The sequence below is a fragment of the Molossus molossus genome, unplaced genomic scaffold (genome assembly GCF_014108415.1).
Source record: "Molossus molossus isolate mMolMol1 unplaced genomic scaffold, mMolMol1.p scaffold_m16_p_11, whole genome shotgun sequence".
Taxonomy (NCBI): domain Eukaryota; kingdom Metazoa; phylum Chordata; class Mammalia; order Chiroptera; family Molossidae; genus Molossus; species Molossus molossus.
Window position 1 is genome coordinate 41,831,516 of NW_023425346.1, and position 24,619 is coordinate 41,856,134.

Sequence of the window (24,619 nt, forward strand, 5' to 3'; positions counted from 1 at the left end):
CTGCCTGCTTGGCCCCTTCCTGCTCCTGGGATTCCAGGACCCTCGGGGCCTCAGTCAGCACTTGGAAAACCACTGGACTGGAAAACTTCTGAGTTTGGCAGAAAAGCACTGAAATTCTGATTTTAGGCACACAAAAATATGTAAAATATCTAAACAATGTCACTTCTTTCTTTGTTTTATGGTATGAGAAGTTGGTGTAATATAAGTATAAAATTATAGGTATATATTTTTCTTTTATAACCAGCGGCTAGTGCGTTTTAGGCTTAAAACAAATACTCGAGATTTTAAACAAATATTAGGGATACTCATTCCTAAGTAGCCATTACTGGGAGACAAAATATTTTACTGTAATTTTCCAAAATTAACGAGTATTTACCGATTAAATTTTGAATGTAAAAGCTTATTCACAAAATTCTCTTCCTCGATATGGGCAAAGCTTGCAAGATGAGCTCCAAATTCTTCACAAAAAGCTTCAGCTTCTCTCCATGTTCTTTTCATCAGTACTTTTTCACTATGAAATACCTGCATAGTAAAAGAAAAAAGGGTTGACACCGTCACAGATGAGGCAAGGCTATTTGATTCTGGACAAGAAAATGATAGTAATATAATTGTTGTCATTAGTCTTTATTCAAAGCTTGACCCAGTAGGGAGAAATAACACTTTTTGAACTAGCATGTGTCTATCGTAAAACTAGTATCTCATTTTATCCTCACAACAACTTTATGAGAATACAATAAACTTTTATCAATGAGCTCCTTGAGAATTCTTTTTTTTCTCCTAAAGTTCTTGTGACTTGTTCCTTAATAAATGTTTGTCAAGAAATGAGGAGAGTCAGGGTAAGACAGGTTACAAATGTCAGGCCACACAGCTATAAAGGGGCAGAGCTAGGATTAGACTCAACACTCCTTGCTTCCAGAGCCCAGAATTTCTGTCCCGTCAGATTGCCTCTGACAAATTAGAATTGGCTGAAAGATCATGAACCTGGCTGACCTATGGCAAGAAATGAGAAATGAGACCTGGGACCTAGGGCAAGTATATTTCTAGGGTCTCTGGTCTTGGCTGTGCCTAAATTCTCTTCTGTTTCTCGGCTGTCCTGTTTTTCAGCAGTCCTCACAGTAGCAGGAAGAAGTCTGTCAAATGGAGGGTCTGCTTTGGATTTTATTTAAGATCAAGGAGGAGGCACTGAAGACCCAGAGCTCTGGATCCCCTGCCTCTGCAACTGTCCAACACTAAGCCTGAGCCCCTGGTGCCAGCTGACCAGGCTCTGATTTGCTGAGACCAGAATGAATAGGTTTCCCAGTCCTGTGGACCATAGCACAGCCTTTCCATCTTTTAAATTATATGTTAAAACTTGCCTCCTTTGGGAACCTTTTCTCAAATCATTTTATTATTAAAAAAAATTTTTTTTCCTTTATCGATCTTTAGAGAGAGAAGAAGGGAGAGGGAGAGAGAGACAGAAACATCGATGAGAGAGAACATCAATTGGCTGCCTCCAGCATGCCCCTTGACTGGGGATTTGGCCCACAACCTGGGCATGTGCCCTGACCGGGAATCAAACCGGCAACCTCTTGGTGCACGGGCTGGTACTCAACCACTGAGCCACACCGGCCGGGCTCTCAAATCACTTTAAATTACTAAATCCTATGACCATGCCCATCAAACACATCATAAGTTTGTTGATATTAGGACGATATATAGTAGAAAAAGTGCTGGACTAGGGGTTCCAAGATCAGGGATTTATTCCAACTCCATCAATAAATAGTTGTGATCGTGGGTAAATCACTTTGTAGCCTCAGCTTACCCATTTCTAAGGTTTAATTTATTGCTCCATGAGGTCACTTCTGGGCCTATTATTCCATGAACTGGATGTAGGGTTATACACATGGATATTTAAATTGAGCGCATCCACAGGTGTTTCATGCCATCTATAAATATGCACTGTCTCTAGAGACAGAGGCCATCTTCATTGTGCACTGCCTATGCCCATACACCAGAGAACTTTCTCCCTTGATTTTGGAAATCTCTATTTATAAAATGAACCAAAGATAAAACCATCAAACAAAAATATCATATTTCAAAAATATGTGTTTCTGACAAGGAGATTGTAAGTACTGATTTAAATCTAAGATCTAAAGCTGCTTTGCAAGACATTTCTTCACACATTTACTTACACATACACATACATGTCAGCCATATGTATTAATTTGTTTGATCTCCAGGTGTCTGGCAAGCTGCAAATGCTTATCAGCAGAATGGTAGTATAATATTTCATAATGAGGACTTTATTAATTTGCACATGATATGGAATTACACTACTTTCATACCCAGAACAATATTGACTGGGGTCCTGATATCAATCCTCATGAGGAGGACTTCAGTGTCACCAGGGGTATGTCATTCTTTTGACTTAAAAATTATTCTGGAGTATAACTGAAATGATAGAGACAGTTAACAAATATTAATTAAGCACCTCTGTGTGCCAGACACTGTTCTGGAATAAAGAACTGGGGATAGCCCTGGCCAGTTTTGCTCAGTGGTTAGAGCGTTGGCCTGCGGTCCGGAGAGACCCGGGTTCGGTTCCCGCTAAGGGCACATACCTCGGTTGCAGTTTGTCCCCGGCCCTCATTGGGTCATGTGGGTGGCAGCCACTCGATGTGTCCCTTTCACGTCGATGTTTCTCTCTCTCTCTCCCTCCCACTCTATCTGTACAAAAAATGGAAAAATGTCCTCGGGTGAGGATAAAAAAAAAAAAAGAACTGGGGATACATGGACAACACTGGAAGATGTTGGTGCAATTGAGAATGCCCATGTAACCTCGATGTCACCTTGAAGCAGCTGGCCAGGCCTGGCTCTGACTCCCAGTCCAAATAGCAGGGGTGGAAGGGCCATCTCTCTTCATGTTCAGTTTTCTCCCAGGCTCCCACTGCTTGCTTGCACAGGGACATTGCTTTAAAGTGTGTACAGTTCTTCACCTCCCAGCGGCCAGGTGGACTCCTTCCCCGCATGACGACACAGCCACCACTGTAGCCTGACAGCAGAAAACAACACTGTTAATACCAACTGACTAGAACATTCTGTGCTCAGAAGACCTCTTTAGAGTGCTGAATAATTGACATCTTAAAATGAAGTACCCAGACCAGAACAGTAAAGGTGAAAAAGGATGCTCTATTGGCATAATTATCTCATTTCTCATCCACTCTGGAGAAAAGAATAGAAGATGGAAAAGTGAGAGAAGAGAGTCTGTGAAGCTTGAAATATGGACATTTTGAGCTCAGATGGCAAATGGTAGAAAACTAGGAGCTGTTCCAACTTGAAACTGAAATATCTTCCATATCTCATCAAATACCAACATCCCTCGACTTTGAATTATTGAGCTTTTTAACTGTACAGAACAAAGTTTAACTCACCATTTCTTGAGTGTGTATGCATGTTATGCTTTGACATTCCACTGTGAAAAATCAATGATGAAAAACACAAAGTATGTATCCTCTGAGAAGTAGATTGAGCAGGAATAAATACGTGCGGGATGGATATTTGCAAGGGACACAACAGAAAACCAAACTGTCAACCATGGTAGAGTGAAGAGAATGACATAGATTCTATAACGGGATGAAATGCTGGGGCAGGAGTAGGACAGACTTCAGGAAAAGGGGGTAGACTTTCTAGCTATGGACAAAACTCCATTTTATTCTTTTCTATTTGTTTGAATATATTAAAAAATAAAACATTTTTTTTCATAGAAACAACTAAGTTAAGATCCTCAAATTTGTCATCAAATCTATACAACTCATAAGACAGTGTAAAAGTACACTTCACATCTCACTGCATAGTAGAAAATAATCCCATTCCAAAAATAGAATAAAAACTGAAAAAGAATGAGCTGTTTTCTTGAATCTAGAGTAAGCACCTAATTAATTAAATCAACATTCAACAACAACAGGAAAATGGTACCTCTACATGTATATACCAGGCTGGGCTGTGCATAAGCTGTTATGGTCAGAAGGACAACACAAAACAAAACCAAGAAAACCCACCTCTCAAATGAGTGCAAGGCACAGATGCATAAACGCGTAATTGCAGTCAACGTAATGTATGCAATGCATTATGTGTTTGTGTTCAGCTTTCTGTGAGAGACTTCCAAAGGATGACAGAGTCTGCCTCAGGATATCAGTAATGGATTGGCAGGAAGTAACATCTGAGCTGAGCTTTGAAGGATGAGAAAGAGAAAAGAGTTTTCAAGGGGTGCTTATAAAAAAGCAAGTGATTATAGATGAAGCATCCAAAGACTTGTGATGATTCTGGACCTAAAGGCACTTTAAAAATGTAGTCACTCAGTACTAGATATTTGTCTTGCTTAATTTCCCTTTGGAAGTAATGGTTTTAATTTTTTTTAGATACAGGGCAACTGGCATTATATTTGTCAGCTATGGTTTGGTTGTTTCATGCTGACAGAAAGACTAAAGAGATGGAAAATGAAGAGTGAGAGAGGAAAAAAAGATAGACAAGATGTACAAAGAACGTCTCTGAAAGGAATGGAAGAATGTAAAATAGAGAAAGAATAAGGAGCTGAAAAATGACTATTTGTGTCTTCAACAATCCTGGGTGCACACTGGGTAGCACAGTGACAAGATAGTCCCACCCAAAAGAAGCTCACAGTCCTGTGTGTGTGTGCGCGCACGGATGCATCAAAGAGACTCACAAAGGTGAAAATGACTCGTCGTGAACAAGGACACATAATTAGTATGACTTACATAGAAGAAAAGCAAGTCAAGAGAGGGTTGATCCATAGAAAGTCCATTAGTCAGTTCTGTTGACCAGAACAGCTAGTTAGTGTTAAAGAAAGAGGGTTGGGGGCCAGAAAAGGGGGAGAGATCATAGCATGCAACCAGAACCCCCATGTATGGAGCTTTGCAGTCTTGTCGATTGTAATTTCAAAATGCAGCTCATAGTCTTGCAGGATCATGAACAACAAAGGAGATGCACCATGCTCTCTGTGATGAAATGCTAATGAAACTGAACTGTGGAAATCCATGTGGATGCTCAAAGTAATATCCTAATAAGGCACTTTCACTTGGTTCCTCCATCCTTCCTTTCCCAGCAGCCTCTGACTTGGAGCCAGAGGTCTGGGGTACTAGTGCCAGCACAAATATTTAGTAACTCAAAGCTTGAACAGGCTATATTAATCACAAAAAGCTTATCTAAAATATGGGGATAATAATCCCTTTTCTCCTCATGGGTTTGAATGAAAATCAAATGAAATGATGTATTAAAAGGCACCCTGGGAGATATACAGGGCTACAACCACCCCTAAAGGGTTGCTTCTATTCTTATTTTGGCTGTTTTCATGATAGAAGCCGGGGTTTTTGTGGCACGAGTTCTGCCTGCAGGTTCAAAGAATTTTTATAAAGTTTGAATCAGCAAGTTTAAAATCTAATGTACTTCTTTTGTTGGTCTTGCATTTTGTCTTACTTTCCCACAGCAGACAATGATGAAATAGCTTTGGTTTTGGATCCTATAGATATTCCACTCATCTTCATTAGCGGGGAAGGAGACGTTTGTGAGCGGCGGTGAAGGTGAGAAGTGCTGCAGGAGGGATATTGCTAGTCTACAGTGGCTAACTGAAGGGAACATTTGACCCGAGCTGTAGAATCTCAGCCCCAAAGAAGCAGTAAAGTGGTGTAATAAAGGGAGGCTGGGCTAAGGGAGATATAAACCGAATTTATAATCATATATCGTGGGGATGCTTGCGAAGCCAAATAATAAGGTAGGGTGTGGGAAGAGCAGAGGTGGTTTGTCTCAGAGAAATTATGCTCAAATTCGATAACTCATTTTCTTCTCCCCTTGGAGAAGAAAAATTGTCATCCTATTCCGCAGCAGTGAAGCTCATATTTAAAGGAATTCTCCTTACCTGTGTTACTCGACCTCTCCCTGCCCTCCGCCCCCCACCCCCACTGTCTCCTCAAACACGAGTGGAAAAACTTTCAGTCAACTAAGAAATTCCAGTTCACTACTGTATCTCTTCCACTTGGCAACGCTATCTGTCCAACCACATAGGATGAACTGAGCTGGGAAAGCCTTCCTCCTCTTGGGTCAAATACCTAAAAACAAACACGATCTACTTGTGGCCCAGGGCCAGGGGGAGCTGGAGGGGGGCCTTCTCCATGGAGAGAAGTGAAGCTATGGAGGCAGGGAAGGGGAGCTTCCCCGAGAGCTGTCGGCCTGCCGTCCGGTACGCCGCTCGGCATGTGGCCCGTTCCCTGTAGAGCTTCAAAACTATTTCAGGCAGATATTAGCATTTGCAGTTTGCAAATGGAAAACAGAGGCACAGAGGCTTAGTAACTTGCCCAAGTCCACACAGTCAGTGAAGGTTTGATCTAAAATTTGAAAGCAGATTCATTTGATTCGACGATGAGACAGTGTTAAGGTACAGAGTAGGCAGGCGTTCGATAAGCAGTTGTTGAATGAGTGACTGAATCTTCCCCTCCAGTAATTTGCCTCCATTTCCACGGAGCTCCCTTTCCTCAACCTGGTCATGTTCTCTCCTTGGTGTGGCGACAGCATCTTTACCTTGTATGACAGTTACTCATAGGATTACGTAAAGCACCAAAGGGTGCTCAGATTGAGTCTGTGCTCATTTATGTGGTGGTCATTTCAGAGCGCTGATGAGCCTTACAGTGGCTCAGCTCGTCTATCCACTGGCTGGACAGGTTTCTTACTACTCCTGCCCCTGCGCAGGACACTTCCAAGAAAACAGATCGGACTTGCTTTCCTGGGATCCCCTTTTCCTTTTTGCTGGCAGATTTCCACTGACTTGGGACAACTGGGGTTACGTGCCCTGCAGTTATCCCACGTGAGTGAAATAGGCCTTTTCTGCGGTGGTATTTAGATCTAGAAACATAAAATTTTTGTCACAGAGCCCGGGTTTTAGATGGATGCAAAGTAGTGATTTTAAAGTGTTTCTTGAGAACCCACTCTATGGGAGAGCATAATTGCCAACGATACATCAGATAAGGGGTTAATTTCCAAAATATATAGAGTGCTCATACAACTCAACAAAAGGAAGACAAAGAACCCAATTAAAAAATGGGCAGAGGACCTAAAGAGACACCTCTCCAAACAGGACACACAAATGACCAAGACACATATGAAGAAATGCTCAACATCACTAATCATCAGAGAGATGCAAATTAAAACAACAATGAGGTATCACCTCACACCTGTCAGAATGGCCGCCATCAACAAATCATGAAACTACAAGTGTTGGCGAGGGTGTGGAGAAAAGGGGACTCTAGTACACTGCTGGTGAGAATGCAGACTGGTGCAGTCACTATGGAAAACAATATGGTGTTTCTTCAAAAAATTAAAAATTGAACTGCCATCTGACCCAGTGACCCCACTTTTAGGAATATACCCTAAGAAGCCTGAAACACCAATCAGAAAGAATATATGTACCCCCATGTTCATAGCAGTACTATTTACAGTCGCTAAGATCTGGAAACAGCCCAGCTGGTGTGGCTCAGTAGCTGAGCCTCGACCCATGCACCAGAAGGTCACCGGTTCAATTCCTGGTCAGGGCACATGCCCAGGTTGTGGGCCAAATCCCCAATGGGGAGCATGCAGGAGATGGCCAATTGATGGTTTCTCTCATCGATGTTTCTATCTCTTTCTCCATCTCCCTTTCTCTCTCTAGAATCAATAAAGAAAAAAAGTTAAAAATATATTAAAAAAAAAAAAAAGATCTGGAAACAGCCCAAGTGTCCATCAATAGATGAGTGAATAAAAAAGCTGTGGTACATATACACAATGGAGTACTATGCAGCTGTAAGATAGAAAGATCTCTTATCCTTTGAGACAACATGGAAGGACCTGGAAAGTATTATGCTAAGCAAAATAAGGCAATCAGAGAAAAACAAATATCACATGATCTCACTTATTTGTGGAATATAATGAACAAAACGTGCTGATAAACAAAATAGACCCAGAGACATAGAAGTAGGGAACAGACTGACAAACCTCAGAAGAGGGGGATGGGACAGGGAGGGAAGAAATAAACCGCAGAACTTACATGCATGTATGTGTAACCAAGGACATAGACAACAATGCTGGGGCTGGGGATGGGGGATCGGGAAGAGGGTGGCAATGGGGGGAAAAGGAGAAACATCTGTAACAAAAACAAATTAATAAAAAAAATTAAACATTAAAAAAAATAAAGTGTTTCTTTTTCACACTACAGACATCTGTGAAACTCTAATATAACTTGGAAAATCTTTTTAAATGTCCTAATATGGACTCATCTGCTTTCTTTTTTTTTTAATTCTCACCTGAGGACATTTTTCCATTTTTTGTTCAGATAGAATGGGAGGGAGAGAGAGGAAGAGAGAGAGAGAGAAACATCGATGTGAAAGGGACACATCGAGTGGCTGCCACCCACTTGATGGCACGACCCAACCAGGGCCGGGGACAAACTGCAACCGAGGTACTCGCCCTTAGCGGAAACCGAACCCGGGTCTCTCTGGACCGCAGGCCGACGCTCTAACCGCTGAGCCAAACTGGCCAGGGCTCATCTGCTTTCTTTAACCACTGAGCAGCTTCCATTTATATTTAATCTTTCATCTAAGTGCAAAGTACATTTTTGTTTCTATGCTTTAGCATCCCCTCAAATGACCAAGGCCTTACTTATCATTTTCTCTTTAATCTGTGGCACTAGTTAATAAGGATCAAAATTGTTTCTCCTGAATACCAAGTTCTCTCAAAATACTAAGTCCCATAGAGTTTTGTTGTTGTTTGTGTTAATAAAAACACAATTTCCTAGTGTTTTGAGAACAGGGAATTTTGGCACGAAAAAAGCATAAAACAGGTTAAGCAAAAACCTTGTAGTCCTGAATTAAAATTAAAAGCATCAGTTTGAACTCAAGAAGTATTGTACCTTACACACACACACACACACACACACACACGCCCGCACACGCACTTTCTACCTCTGTTCACTGAAATGGCCTAGAAACAATACAAACCAACAAGCAATGAGCACTCCTACTGTGATATTGAAATAATACCATTTTCCATTAAGGGCTCCTTGATGAAATGGATGCTTCTAGGTCTAGAGCAGAAATGTACATCTTGTTATACTAGATATCGAGGAAGCTACCCAAGGCAACTAGTGTTATAGTAAAAGGACTCAGGAGGTAGTGCTTCAGATTTTCATTTTCATTAAAAAACATAATAATTGCAGTGGATGAAAACATATTAAATATGTTTAAAACCCTCACTTCATGGTCACTGTTGCAGGATGCTTATGAATAAATAATCATTTAAAAAACTAACAAATGGAAAGAATTTAGCATTTATTCTGTCTTTCCTATGAAAACTCTTAAAAAGTAACAAAAAATTGATTGAAAGAAATTACACCTTTAGAAAAATATACACCCCACACCATCCCCTCCAGCTATCAGTGAAAAAACCCTTCATGGATCAATGGATCTAGGCATTGATTATTAATGGCTGCTAATACCACAAAAAGTAAGAAAATTGGACATCATGTGCCTCAAGAGAGAACACACAATCACCTATGAAATGGTCTTTCCGAAAACGGTAAGAAGATCTGAATTGGATTAGGCCTCTGATTTTAACATTTTAAAAATAAAAGTTCCAATTTTATAAAAAATGAAGAGGTAGAGTAGCACATTAAACAACATATGGCGATATAATAAAAAAGTCCAGGCTGTAGAAAACTCTACAGGACAAACAACACTTTTGCATCAACAAATGAAAAAGGAAGAGGCGGGGCCGAGTGATACTTATCAACCAATTGCAATGCATGAAACTTTTTGGGATCCCAATTCCAACAAATTGTAAAGTACATTATATTTATTTATGAGTCATTTAGAAATTTGAGCACTAACAGAAGATTTGTTATGAATTGTAGTTAATTACTTTTAGAAATGCTAATTGTATTATATTCATGCTTTAAAAAAAAGAAGTCTTTATCTTTAAGAGATAATACCAAAATATCTATGGAGGAAACAATAAAATGTCTGAGATTTGCTATGAATCATTATGGGAAGTGAGGGGAGTGGGTGGGGGTATAGATGAAACAAGGTGGACCATGAGTTGATAATTGATGGCAGTGGGTGATGGGTGTATGGTGGTTCATTATACTCTTTGGAGAACATAACACAACATTGAAAAAAATGGTAGAACTATGATTCCGTTACCGATGGACTGTTTTGATAATCTGACATAGGAGAGAGTCTTGGCTCAGTATATAAAAAAGCTGCAGACTTTCTGATCAGGGCTCAATTTATATAGTCAGTCAGGGCTGCATTGAGATTTGACATGGGGACTAAGCTAAGGAATTTGTGTGTGTGTGTGACAGGCAGGAAAATAAAATGATTTAGGATAGTGTTTCTGTGAGCTGCAATTCAAAAGAAAAAAGGAAACACAGGGGCTCTCATATTGCTATTTTCTTCCAAAAAGGATTTACATTTTCATCTTATTCAGAGACAATTTACTCAATGTCAATCAGTGTAAGCCGCCAAACCGAGCATCACGGTATTATTTTTGCTTCAGGGAAAAGAGAAAAAGTAGTGTCACTCAAATTACAGCAGAAACTTATGAATGACAAGGAGCTCTGCTTCAATCCCAGTTTTCAGACATCCAAATATACCCCAAGAAAGGTAACATTAAAAACCAAGAATTGTGTCTACTCAAAATGTATTAATTTATTTTGACATGTATAGACATTCTTAAATTTCAAAGTGTATTAGAAATGATATCTGAACTTTCTTTTTTCAGTAAAAGTGTGACAAGGAACTTTAGTATTCTCTGCATTTTAATAATGTTCAGAGATCTGTAGAATGAGAAGATTGTTTATTAGGTGAACTGGGATGTTTCTTGTTTAGAGCTATGGAAAATCACCAGTTACTGTACACATTTTCTAAAGTGATGTTTATACACACTTTAACTTCATCTGGCATATACATCTTTAAAAAGTACAGTTTTATAAAACAATAATAAATGATATATTTTAGAGCATTTTAGGTTCACAGGAAAATTGAGTAGAAAGTACAGACTTTACTTATACCCTTTGCCGCCACATACACAAAACCTCCCCCACTATTGATATCCCATACCATAATGGTACATCTGTTAAAATCTATAAACCTGTACTGACACACAAATATCACCCAAAGCCCACGGTTTAAATTAGGGTTCACTCTTGGTGTTGAACATTCTACATGTTTGGACAAATGTATAAGGATATATATCCACCATTGCAGTATCATATAGAATAATTTCACTGCCTGAAGAATCCTCTCTGCTCTGCCTATTCATCTGTCCCTCCCCACTAACCCCTGACAACCACTCATCGTTTTACTGTCCCCATAGTTTTGCCTTTTCCAGAATGTCATACGTTTGAAATCATACAGTATGTAGCCTTTTCAGATTGGCTTCTTTTACTTAGTAATATGCATTTAAATTTCTTTCATGTTTTTTCATGGCTTGGTAGCTCATTTCTTTTTAATGGCTGAATAACATTCCATTGTCTGGATGTACCACAGTTTATCCACTCACCTACTGAAGGACATCTTGATTGCTTACCAGTTTTGGCAATTATGAGTAAAACTTTTATAAAAATCCCTGTACAGGTTTTGTGTGAACATATTTCCAATTCATCTGGGTAAATACCAAAGAGTGTGATTGCTGGATTATATAGTAAGAGTTTGTTTAGTTCTGGAAGAAACTGACAAACTGTCTTCAAAAGTGGCTGTACCCTTCTGTATCCCCACCAGCAATGTGTAGGTGTTCCTGTTGCTCCATATCCCCATCAGCATTTGGTGGTGTCCCTGTTTTGGACTTGGTCATTCTAATAGGTGTATAGTGATATCTTGTTGTTTTGATTTGCAATTTCCTAATGACATATGATATGAACCATATTTTTATATACTTACTTGCTATCTATATATCTTCTTTGTTTTAGGCCTTCTGTCCATTTTTAAATTGGGTTCTTAATTTCTTGCTGAGTTTTAAGAGTTTTTTTGTATATTTTGGATAACAGTCTTTTAGTAGATGTGGTTTTGACAAATATTTTCTCCCAGTCTGTGGCTTGTCTTCTCACTCTCTTGATATTGTTTTTCTCAGAGCAGAAGTTTTTAGTTTTAATAAAGTCCAGCTCATCAATTATTTATTTCATGGATTGTGACTTTGGTATTGTATCAAAAAAGTCCTTTCCATCCCAAGGTCATCTAGGTCTTTGATTATGCTTTCTTCTGAGAGTGTTATAGCTTTGCATTTTATATTTAGGTCTGTGATCCATTCTGAGTTAATTTTTGTGAAGGGTATAAGGTCTGAGTTGTATGTAATATTTCTTTATTATCTTTTTAATGCCCATGGACTCTGTAGTGATGTTTCCTCTTACATTTATAATATTTGTATCTTTTTTCTTTTTATGTAGTGAGCCTGAATACAGGCTTATCAATTTCATTAGTATACTCAAAAGATCAGTTTTTGGGTTTATTGATTTTCTGGTTTCAATTTCATTAATTTAAGCTCTAACTTTTACTATTTCTGTTTTTCTCTGGTGACTTTGCATTTCATTTGCTCTTCTTTTTCTAGTTTCCTAAAGTTTAGATGACTGCTTTTAGAGATTCCTTTTCTAATATATGCATTTGATGCTAAAAACTTCCCTCTAAACACTGCTTTCTCGGCATATCACAAATCTTGATAAATTTTATTTTCTTTTTCACTTAGTTTAAAATATTGTAAATTTTTCTTATGAGATTTCTTTTCTGACCTATGTGCTATTTAGAATTGTGTTGTTTAATCTCCAAGTATTGTAGGATTTTCCAGCTATCTCTCTGTTATTGATTTCTAGTTTAATTCCACTGTGGTTTGAGAGCAGAAAGTATATGACTTCTATTCTTTTAAATTTGGTAAGGTGTGTTTTATGGCCCAGAGTGTGGTCTTGGAGAATGTTCCATGTGAGCTTGAGGAGAATGTGTAACCTGCTGTTGTTGGATAAAATAATCTAAAGATGTCAATTATATCTAATTGATTGATGGTGCGATTGAGTTCAACTTTGTCCTTACTGATTTTCTGCCTGCCGGATCTGTCCATTTCTCGTAGACGAGTGTTAAAGTCTCCGACTATAATAGTAGATTTATCTATTTCTCCTGCAGTTCTATCAGTTTTCCCTCACGCATTTTGTCACTCTGTGGTTAGGTGGAGACACGTTAGGGATTGCTACGTCTTAGAGGACTGACTTTCATCGTCATGTAATGTCCCTTTTATCGCTGCAAACTTGCCTCATCTGAAGTCCGTTCTGTCTGAAATTAATGCTTCTGAATCATGTTAGCATTTCTTCATCCTTTTACTTTTAATCTATATGTGTCTTTATATTTAAGCTTAATACAATGGCTCAAGGCTTGTTCCACAGGGGCTGGTTGGAGTGTAGGTTGTGGCTAAAACCTGGAACCGGCTAAGCTGGCACAGTTCCTGCTTTGGGCTCCAGAGATGGGCACACAAGGGGGAACTGGTAGAGCTGTGACTCTGGAATCCTGCTAAGACACCTCAGAAATCCACTGGGAGACGGACTAACAAGAATGTTACCTAAATAATGGGCCGGCATTCCTTAGCAAGTCACATGGCGGAGACCGAACTGATTAAATGTACCCACATGTGCCCCTTTACTGTGCCCATTCGCTGTGAAGTATCAGGAACTAGTCTTGACTAAGTCCCTGGGATTCTTGGAAAGAATTTAAGAGGGAGAAATTGGACTTCTGGTAATAAAGGCATGTGTGGCCTTGAGCAATGAATTACACATTGAACACTTCAATGACTCATATGGATTATACTTTTAAAAATGGCCAGCCATATGTCACCGCTGAGAACCTGTGGTAATCGTTTTAGTTGATTTACGCATTAAGAGAACATTAAGGAAAAATCAAAGAAGGAGGATCAAGGGGTAGAAACAGTTTGGAGCAAAGGAAACAGGAGGGAAGGGTGGTGTCACAGTCCCCTCTACTCACGGGGCTGATGTGCGTTCCAGTGTGTGTACCGCACCGGCTCAGACGTCTGCCCCACCGTCTTCCAAGTATATTCTCCGGTGTCATTCTGGTCTTGGAGAGCTATCCAAAAATAATTGTCCTTCATTTTTACCACACTACTGATCAAACTGGTAATAAAAGCCTGTTCAAACCTTAAAAAGGGGAAAAGGAAATGGTTACAGTAAGTTTCCAAGCAATAAAAAATGTCATTAAAACATAATAAGGTGCACAGAATGGCACCAGAATAAACATTTCTCATGAATTCTTTAGAACAGGGGGCAGAAAAATACCCAAGGACCCTGAACATTATTAATAAATGCAAAATGTCATTGCAATTTCCAGAAATCCGTGACTGAAGAGAATTTGACTCTTACAGACAAGGCTTAATTCTTTCAAGGAACAGAGTTTAGCTCCTGTTTCAAAGTGTAGGTGGTGAAGTCCACAAAGCCAGCAATAATACATTTTTTTGAACACCACAGTCCCAATTTTGCAATCAGGCCACACAGCACACGCCATCCCATAATGTGCATGCGTCGACGTGTCGGTAGAGGGGGGAAGGAAGGATATTATGATCTGCTGAATGAGTGAGTGTCTGCCAGTGGGGGTCACATGGACCACCCTCCATACTTGCCTGGTGAGAACCAAACTGAGATTGGAGGTTCTCACATCAGTGTGTTCACAGGCACATGAAGTGTCTGACTTATTCAAATTTGTTCAGATGTGCAAATTCCCCGATGATAAATTTAAAACCCTAGGAACAAATCCAAGGAAGTACAGCCAGTAATATTTTCTCCCAACAGCTGGATGAGTTTGTGTTCACTGATTGGGGGAAATGCTCCCTTTCCAACACAAACGCATCAGAAGCAGAACATAGAAAACGTGTATGTTTGCTTTCACATGACTACCTATGAGAAAAATGTATTAAAATTTAACTAGCAGTGAAATTTTAGCTAAGCTGGAAACGACCTTGTAAAATTTATTTTCAGTACATATAAAATTTCGAAGAAACCTTTCATACGGTGGTGATTTGGAGCCAGACTTGCGGAGTCAGTGGGAAAAGGAAGGCACCAATGAAATGATCCAGGAAACCTCACAAGAAAGCAAACGAGACTTTTTCTTCCAGTTTGGGATTTTTTCACTACCACACATCCTTAACTTGCAAAGGGAAGCAAAAGCAATGGGGTCATTCAAGATAAGGGGAGTCTCAAAGGAAACAGGGGAGAGAAAGAGAAACGAACACAAAGTAAAATTTTAAACCGCCTTATGATTGTCACTAGCAACAGTCAGAGGTCTCAGGTGTCCGTGACCCTCACTTTGGCAGAGCGTATAGACTGTTATCATGCTTTATTGAGTATCTTCTGCAGGTACCTGTTAATATCTGACTAGCACACTTTTAAAATGTGAAAAGTTCTTTTTTAACCAGATTGCAGCAGCAGAACCTTATGTAAAGGTGCTTCAAAAGGAGAGTAGATAAAGCTAAATATAGTCTAGGTGCTGTTGTCATTTTCCGTATACTGCCATGGTTTCTTGCTCTCACAACCTTCTCCCCTCCGAGGCAGAGTTGTATCGTTAACATGCCCAGTGCCTGAAACTGCTGTGCTAAGAGGCCAGCAAAGCACCGCACCAGGGAGGCTATGCCAGGACCACCACCACCGTGCTGCTTCTAGAAACCCAAGGGCACTGCTGCTTCTTCCATTACCTTGTACTATGGCATAGATCAGATAATGGAGAGAAATAACGTTGTCTGTGAACTTGGACTCTAGTATCATTATTCAAGACAACATTTTGCTTTTGTCCCTTGTTGGTTTTAGATTTATTTAGTCCACTCTGATTTGCTCTTTTATCTCCATTTCTCATTGCTTAAAACAACAGAAACCTTCCGCTTTTTAATTGGCAAGTATCTATTTTTAAGCAGTTGCATATAATACTCACACATTAAATTCTAAAACCTTCAAATCAAAACAGGACTCTAGTTTTCTCAGTCCAGTTTAGAAGGTGGCATTGTTAATAAAGAGATTCAGCACATATATCTTTTTTTGAAACCATATATTCTAAGAAATGAACTCTGGATACCAGCATGCAGTCTCTTGAGGGTCTGTTTTCCAACTGATCAAGAAACAAGGGAAGATTATATCTTCTTTATCACTCTATTTGGTTTCTAATACTAAAAGGGTCAAAAGCCTTTGGCTTTACAGTCATAGAGCAGGTGACTGTCAAAGGCTTTTCTGGCCTTGTGTTGGGGAATTCTTCGTTTGCGAATGCTCACCACTTTCTCGTATCTGGCCTTTCTGCTCGTTTTCACTGAGGTTGTTTAATTCAAAGGTTATGATTTAAGGAACAAAGAATAATCATATATACATGGTTTTGTATTATTATTTGAATTAGAATAAAGTTAATCTGTAAGGAATTCAGTAAACATTTTTTTATTATTCTTAAAAAAAAAAAACCCCAAATGATAAAATATTTAACTTATGTGTGCCTACTTATAAAATCAAATTTTGTAGGGAAATAATTCTTAGAATCAGAAAGAAATTAATTTTTCCAGTCAGATCCTTTAAAAGATTAAGAAATCGAATGTGCGCTTTTAGTGTAAGCAAGAAAACTGTATCTTGAACTTCCATGTTTGACAGGCAATTGTTGCTTATGGTGCTAAACATTAAATTTTTATTTAAAAATGCAATTAGAAGATAGGAATACATATTTTTAGCATACATTGAAAGAAATATATATATATATATATTTATTTATTTTAATCCTCACCTGAGGACATTTTTGCATTTATCTTCAGATAGAGAGGGAGGGAGAGAGAGAGAGAAACATGGACGTGAGAGAGACACATTGAGTGGTTGCCACCCACACAACCCCAACCAGAGGCTAACTGCAACCTAGGCACATGCCCTTAGCAGGAACTGAACCCGGACTCTCTGGCCCGCAGGGCAACATTCTAATTGCTGAGCCAAACCAGCCAGGGTGAAAAATATTCTTATTTCAAAATAAACATTTTGTATTTCAAAAGTACATATTTCAAAAGGAGGTATTTCATATTTAAGTCTCTAATTGAACATTCTATTTTTTTCATCAGTTTAAGCCAGTGATACATGTTAGGTAAAAAAATGGTGTTTCTTATCTGTGAACAACACAATACTTAGCAGACAGCAATGCTATAATGATTGTGTTTGTATTACCTGAAAAAAGAGATTGAAAAAGTAATACATTGGAAACAGCTTCACTAGAGAGCTATTTCAATTTAAAAAAAACCCCACAGTGGTAGTCTTTATATATAATGATCTGGTTAGAAGGGACTCAGTTTTGAACTGAATAATTGCAATGGGATTTCTCCCAATAACACAATTGTTAACATTTTTAATGCCACTTTCAAATAAATGACCCTATTGCTGTACTAATACAAAATGATAAATTTCTTTCTCATTCTTTTAAATACAGAGTAGAAGTAGAATATCAGTAATTTTAAAATGGGAGGCACATAACGATTGTTACTGCAAGAAGTTTCTGGTGGCATTCCTCAAGAACTAGAAATGTTAAGTTTTTGAACATTGTTTCTTGCAAAAAGCTGGAAGAGAAATATAACTTAGATGAGGAATTACTATCCAGGATACTTAAAAAATTCTACAACTTAGTAACAGAGAACAAACCCTCCAATTAAAAAATGTGCAAAGGACTTGAATAGACATTTCTCAAAAGAAGATATACAGATGCCAATAAGTACATGAAAGATTCTCAATATCACTAGTTATTAATAAGGTGAAAATCAAAATCACAATGAAATACCACTTCACACCCATTAAGATGTCTATTATAAAACAAAACAAAACACACACACACACACACACACACACACAAACCAGAAAAGAACAAGTGTGGCCAGGATGGGAAGGAATTGGAACCGTGTGCACGGCTGTTGGGAATGTAAAATAGTGCAGCTAAAAAAGAGTATACTGGATCCCTCAAAAAATTAAGAATAGATTTATCACATGACCCCAAATTCAATTTCTGGGTATATTACCCAAAATAATTGAAAGCAGGGATTCAAAAGATATTTATACATTCATATTCATAGCAACATTATTCATAATAGACAGAGGTGGAAGCATTGTATGTCTATTGATGGATGAATAGATAAACAAAATGTGGTGCATACATACTATAGAATACTATTCAGCCCTAAAAAGGAAGGACAAACTGACACATGCTACAAGATGAATTAACCTGCAGTTTATTAGGTGAAGTGCAATAAGCCAGGCACAAAATGACAACTACGGTGGGATTCTGCTGATGAGGTAACTAGGGTAGTCAACCTCATAGAGACAGAAAGGTGGCTGGCGGTAGCCAGAGACTGGAGGCGAGTGGAAATGGAGAATTATTGTTTAATGGGTACAGAATTTCAATTTGGGAAGATTAAAATGTTTTGGAAATAGAGGGTGGTGACAGTTCCATTGTAATGCAGACATAGTTAGTGCCACTGGGCTGTACACTTAAAAACTGTTAAAATTATAAATTCTATGTTATGTGTATTTTACCACAATAAAAAATAGTTCATGCAGATATGTTTGGGAGATATGGTGGTTGCAGAAAAATAACAGAGCTTTAAACATGCTTGAAAATAATGCACATTTAAACCTAGGAGAAAATGAGATATTGCAGGATTTCTCACTTTTGGGAAAATTCACAAAACTGAATGGCATTTGGATTATTTTGTACCAAATGTTCCATGACCAATTGATTCAAGATTTAGACATATATGCATTTAGTCAATTATCCATGGTAACTTTGGAACTCAAACACTGCATTCAGTCTCTGTCTGGAAGCAAAGTGGCCAGGCTTAGAAAGAAGTGGTAACAGCAAGCAAATAAAATTCTGTTATTCAGCAGTAAGGATCTGATTTTTTCTTTCCCTCTTGTTTCACGAAGTGTTAAAAGTTCTACACCAGGAGCAGTTACTGGATAGCAACAGAAATAAATAATTTGTAGCAGGTGGCTCTAATTGTGCCCATCAAACCTGTCGCTCAATTGTGCAGAAGAGTGGAAAATCAATTAGCAACTACAAGCTTGGGTGCTGGTGAGCGACAGGAGCGCCTTCGCTCAAAGGGAAACCAGTAATGGAAGAAGATGATTACCAGGGCGGCTAGTGGGCACTCCGGGGTCTGGGGGGCTTTCCGTCCACTGCCCAACCTTCTCAGACAAAAGATGCTGTTGAAAATATTCGAATGTGTATTGTCAAAGAGTAGTACATTGTAGGTCTTTATTTCTTCCCTGTTTGGAGTCTGAATGAATAAAAATCAGGAGTATGGGGCCCTTCCTTCCCTCACCTTGCATATCTCATGTTGGAGTCACTGCTTTGGATGTAGACATGTTTGCAGAGCGGTGCACATGTATGTTACCTGCCCAGGGCAATGCCTCGCTGGGGCTCGGCTGGTGACTGACTGAGCAGCATGCCAGCACAAGGTCACCTGGGTGGGCCCGGGAGGCTGAGGCTGGGGCAAAAGCAACCTTACTTGTGTTACAGTATTAGCTACTGAATACAGTTAGTCAAAGATGACATTTTAAATATTCACAGCATACTTTTATATCCAGTACTGGGGGAAATAAAAACAGTTACTTCTAAATACCTTCTATCATTTTCATAGTTCCCCAAAGATGTTTAGAAAATGAAGCATTTGGACTAATACATTTCTGCCTTTCGCTGGGTCCCTTTGGCACTATGGGTTATCTGTAACGGCACTTTGAGTGTATCTGTGGATTGTGCTACTCTGCCTTCTTCGCTTGTTTCACGTGTCTGTTTCGATGCCTTTAGTGCCGTGAGTCGCACCTGGCAACCACGTCAGGCCTTGGTTTACTTTGTACAGCACACCAGTATGGCGCCTCGCCCCAAACAGAGAACCAGTAAATAATTTTTTAATAAACTCTTGAGTACTGAATTGTTACAAAGTCAGGTAATATATGAAAAGTAACACGGGGCTAGGTGTGTGACAGGCACTCAATGAACATTACAAACACACACACACACACACACACACACACAGAGAAAGAGAAAGAATAAGACATTAAACAAAGGTGAAACTATTAGACTTATTTTCTTCCATGGAAACATAATTAATTAAAAAATACCTAACAAAAGAGCACAGTTTCATTGGTCAGGCCCTGAAAAGAGCCCTATGTTGACTCAGCAGGCAGACACCCCACCGCTGGAATACTTCCAGCCGGAGTCTTGAAACCTTTTGGGTGGACTAGAAGTTGAGGACAGCCGGGGGATTGAGCATTATCCCATGGGCTGGGAGGTCCTGGGTCGATTCTCCATCAGGGCGCATGCCCGGGTTGTGGGCTCGATCTCCGGGTGGGGGGGTGTGCAGGAGGCAGCCGATCGATGTTTCTCTCTCACATGGATGTTTCTATCTCTCTCTCCCCCCAAAAAACAAAAAAAAATCAATAAAAACATATTTTTTAAAAATTGAGGGTAAAGACTTTTTCCCCTGCCCGGTAGCTGTTCTAGGAAGGCGAAAGTAGAACTAAAAACAACACTAGCTACATAAAGGGTAGAGCTATACTCTGAAGGAAGGGTTTCCCTGAGCACAAAATGTTTCACCGGACAATTTATTTTGCCAAATGCTGTCCATCTATCTCTGGGGGCATGTGTGCATGCATGTACATGGAACCACGGAAGAGTTCTGCCTGGCTTGGCGGACAGACTGGGAAAGAAGGTAAGAAATCGAGAAGGCGAAGCGGAAGGACATGTGGGTGGCTGTGAACATTGACTCCCCATGTGTGGGGGAGGGGCAGAGGAAGCATACAGGACTCCCTCCTGCAGGTTAGACTACATGTGACGGGTCACATGAAACCATAGCACCAGTTGTCCTGTTTCCTGGGATTAGTGGCTCTTTTTAAAGGCAGTGGCCTCAGTAAATAAACAAGTGACTTGCTTTGCAGGTAGAGCTTCCCGTGGAACCACGGAAGAGTCCTGCCTTGCTTCTGTGCTCAGCAGGGGGGAGTCCGTCCCACAGGCCTCACTGTCCCCCTGATATGATAGTGACACTGAGGTCATGTCTGCCTTTGGTGCCTTTATTCTCTGCTACACATCAGTGACATGCTGTGAATTGTACGGAGTGTCAAAAGGGCACAATTTCTCTCTTAGCGCTGAGAAGCAACCTGTGCACTGAGAAATCTAATTCTAAACAAACATAGACCCAAGAAGCAATGGGCAAACATGTGAATATTTGACACCTCCAGTTTAGTTATACTTACTTTTGTTCTAAAAAAAAAAGGGGGGGGAGAGAACACAACCTGATTCATACACGTTAAGTTTTATTTAAAAAAATTTTTTTCTTTATTGAGTTTGGAGAGAGAGGAAGAGAGAGGGAGAGAGATAAAAACATCAATGAGAGAACACATCGATTGGCCGCATCCTACATGCCCCCCCACTGGGGATCGGGCGCACAACATGGGCATGTGCCCTGACCGGGAATCGAACCAGCGATCTCTTAGTGCATGTGTTGATGCTCAACCACTCAGTCACACCGGCCAGGCTACACACATTAAATTTTAAAAATGTAATGCTAAATAGTATATTTCTTTTCTAATACAAACACATAGAAGATAAAATCTAAATGCAACTGAATATATTAGCAAAGCTAGATAATAAATACATCTTTATGAAAAGTAAAAGTCACCTTAAATTTTACTATTTGTTGCTCAAAAATCAATTGAGGAATAACATCATATGATCTAAATTCATTTCAGTCAATAATTTAAATACCAATACCCTAACGTGCAGTATGCTTTGGATTTCGATGGGTTATTGATTCTGGCTAGATTTAATCATTCCAACAGCCCTCATGTCAAAGCACAGCCACGTTTCTGGTGGAAAGTTTCTCTTTTACCTGTTTGTGATGGTTACCAGCGCAGGAGGACAGTAATAACCACTGGAGGCGTGGTCAAAGTTTCGAAGGACTGTGTCAATTTTGTAACAGAACCCACCATGTCTCTCCCATCCCTTAAAAGAGAAAAAGGAAAATTAAGGACATAATCTAATTTAGTTAAATTTTTTTATAAAAGATCTTTTTTGTTATATTCTCATTTATTACTTACCTTACTTTCTTCTTTGACCCACCCAAAATTCAAAACTTGAATTTTGTCTTGATAGCTTTGTATTTATTCCATCTGGTAATGCTAGTAGCTATGGTCACTTCTAGATTTAATTCTTAAAACCTAAACATTTCTATTAACCCAAAACCTAAAATCTTAAAAGCAAATGGAAATAAAGTGACACTTTGTCAAGAACTCTCTCTCTTTCTCTTACACACACACACACACGGTTAAAACATATAGAATTTCATACAAATGGCTCCTACAAGCTGGTAGAAATTAAGAGTGTTGCCTCTGAAGACAGAATGCATGGCTTTGAATCCTGGTTCCACCCCCATGTGACCTTATTTAATCTCTCCATGTCTTAGTTTTCTCCTTTGTAAAACTATCACAGTATCCATGGGGCATTGTGAGAATCAAAGGAGACAATGCAGGCAGACTCCTCAGAATAGAGACAGAGACTCAGTATAAGCAAAGAGGACATATGTATCTAGATCACAGTGTATATTTTTCCAGCTTCCTTTCATACTGCTATTTCATGTTATCCCACTGAGATTCGCTGAGGTTAGGGACTTGGGTAAAGTCACAGACTCGTGCGTAAGCTGACCTGGAACCCAATTTTGATGCAATCCAGGATGGTCTTGGCTGAATCATAACACGTCCAAATAGAGATTGGCCAGAATATATATATTTTTGGTAAAGATGATTCCTAAATCACTTGGTTAGCCTTCTAAAGAGAAAGCAAGCAAGTTTTGACACTCAGACCAAAATGACAGCCGTGGTCCGTGGCTCAGCCCTGTGAGCAAGGAAGGCTGCTCTGTTCTTTAAAATCATATGGTATAGGGGACGGACGTTCATTAGTCTTCCATATTTCAACTGAGTTATTTTAGTTCTTCTTCCTTTAACACTATAAAATCACATCACTTATATCATTTTCACGTATTCACCAGTTTTAAAATATACTTCACTTTGTGTCGTGCCCATGCTTGCTGGAATTTGATCGGCTGTCAAATGATTTCTGCTATATTCTCAGTCTTGCAGTAAAGTGAAATAAAATCTTAGTTTAGAAATTAGCTAGTTTAGTTCAAAACATGTTGGTCAACGAGGTGTGGATGACAGGAGTTCCGCAGCCAGCCAGTGGCAAGTGCTCTGAAGTCCCTCCCTTCCCGTTGACCCCCAGCCTCTTCCCAGTGAGTCACCCACAGCTCCAGCCAGAACCCCTGGTGGATCACGCCCAGCAGGGCAGCCAGGTTTTGTATTTGGAAGGCCGGGTGGAGAAAGCCTGGCAATTTGATTTTTCTGACCAAATATTCTTTCTTAATTAGTAGTTTTTAGATCACAGGCTGCTTAGCAAAACAAAAAAATCCAAGACTAAACAGGCTCGAAAAATGTGGCACAGTAATAACCAGAAAAACAAAGACTCTTCACTATAAGCCTTCGAGCACATAATGAAAGTGGAAGAATGATTGTATCCATGAATATCCTCTGCACATGAGGCACCATTTCATTTTAAATGAAATGATGATGATAATACTGAAATGATTGCTCATATTGTGAAATCCCAACAAAAGTGACTCAGAGGGGAGAGTAAATATTATTTTTTCTTTGAAATTATCAAGATTTATTTCATAAATTAATTTTGTGTGTGCAGACTGTTTAGAGAATTACATTGAAGCAATTGTGTAAAAGAAAGGAACCTTTTGAAACCATACTCGTAGACTGATGATGCATAAAAGCAATTAATGGGAATTTTGCCATAAAGTTAAGAGAACTGGGTCTGCACTCATAAGCTTTAAATACTGGCAGTTCTGGCCAGAACAGGGAAGCGGCGTACAAAGTTGGAATAGAACATCAGTGCTATTCCTGCTGTGTAAGAAGTTAATTGTCCTTTCAACATGAAACATGTTGAATTGCTTGAAAGACACTGTGAGACACATTTTTTCTTAATATTTCTGTTTAGATAGAGAGTAGATTAGTGATCAGTCATAACTAATTCAGGAATTATAATCATTAGCTATAATGTTCAGCACATGTCACCTATAGCATGTGTCCCGTTCAGTTAGAGCATGAAGATTCTTATGTGTACACATTGATTAATAAATAAAGTGCAGTTTCCGGAGAGAAGAATTATTGTTCAATTGGCACAGAAATAATTGGATTAGGAGAAGATAATTCAAAGTTTGCTTAAAAATCCAGTTTGGGGAAATTTTGACATTCATACAATCTAAAAATCTCCAGTATTTAAATCCAAATTCGTGTGTGTGTGTGTGTGTGTGTGTGTGTGTGAGAGAGAGAGAGAGAGAGAGAGAAAGAGAGAGAGAATGTGTTGAGGACACCGATAAGTAGATTTTTTTTTGGTAACTTTCCTGCCAAAGGATATTAAATGTATTTTAAGAAATCTAAAACATAATTTTCTATCTTGTAAATTTAAACCTAAAGTATTACGTTTTTTATTTGAAAAAAATTTTTTTCTTTATT

General features: G+C 39.1%; 1 protein-coding gene across 1 annotated transcript in view; it reads right to left on the bottom strand.

Annotated features, from left to right (window-relative positions):
• The window catches only part of PLA2R1 (phospholipase A2 receptor 1), a 113,511-nt gene that overhangs the window by 45,509 nt on the left and 43,383 nt on the right, over positions 1 to 24,619 (bottom strand). The window contains exons 10-13 of the mRNA XM_036254539.1: positions 21,937 to 22,049; positions 14,028 to 14,197; positions 2,826 to 3,028; positions 377 to 522 (exon numbers count right to left, since the gene is read on the bottom strand). Coding sequence (XP_036110432.1) covers positions 377 to 522; positions 2,826 to 3,028; positions 14,028 to 14,197; positions 21,937 to 22,049 — 632 coding nt within the window. The remainder of the gene's footprint in view (positions 1 to 376; positions 523 to 2,825; positions 3,029 to 14,027; positions 14,198 to 21,936; positions 22,050 to 24,619) is intronic.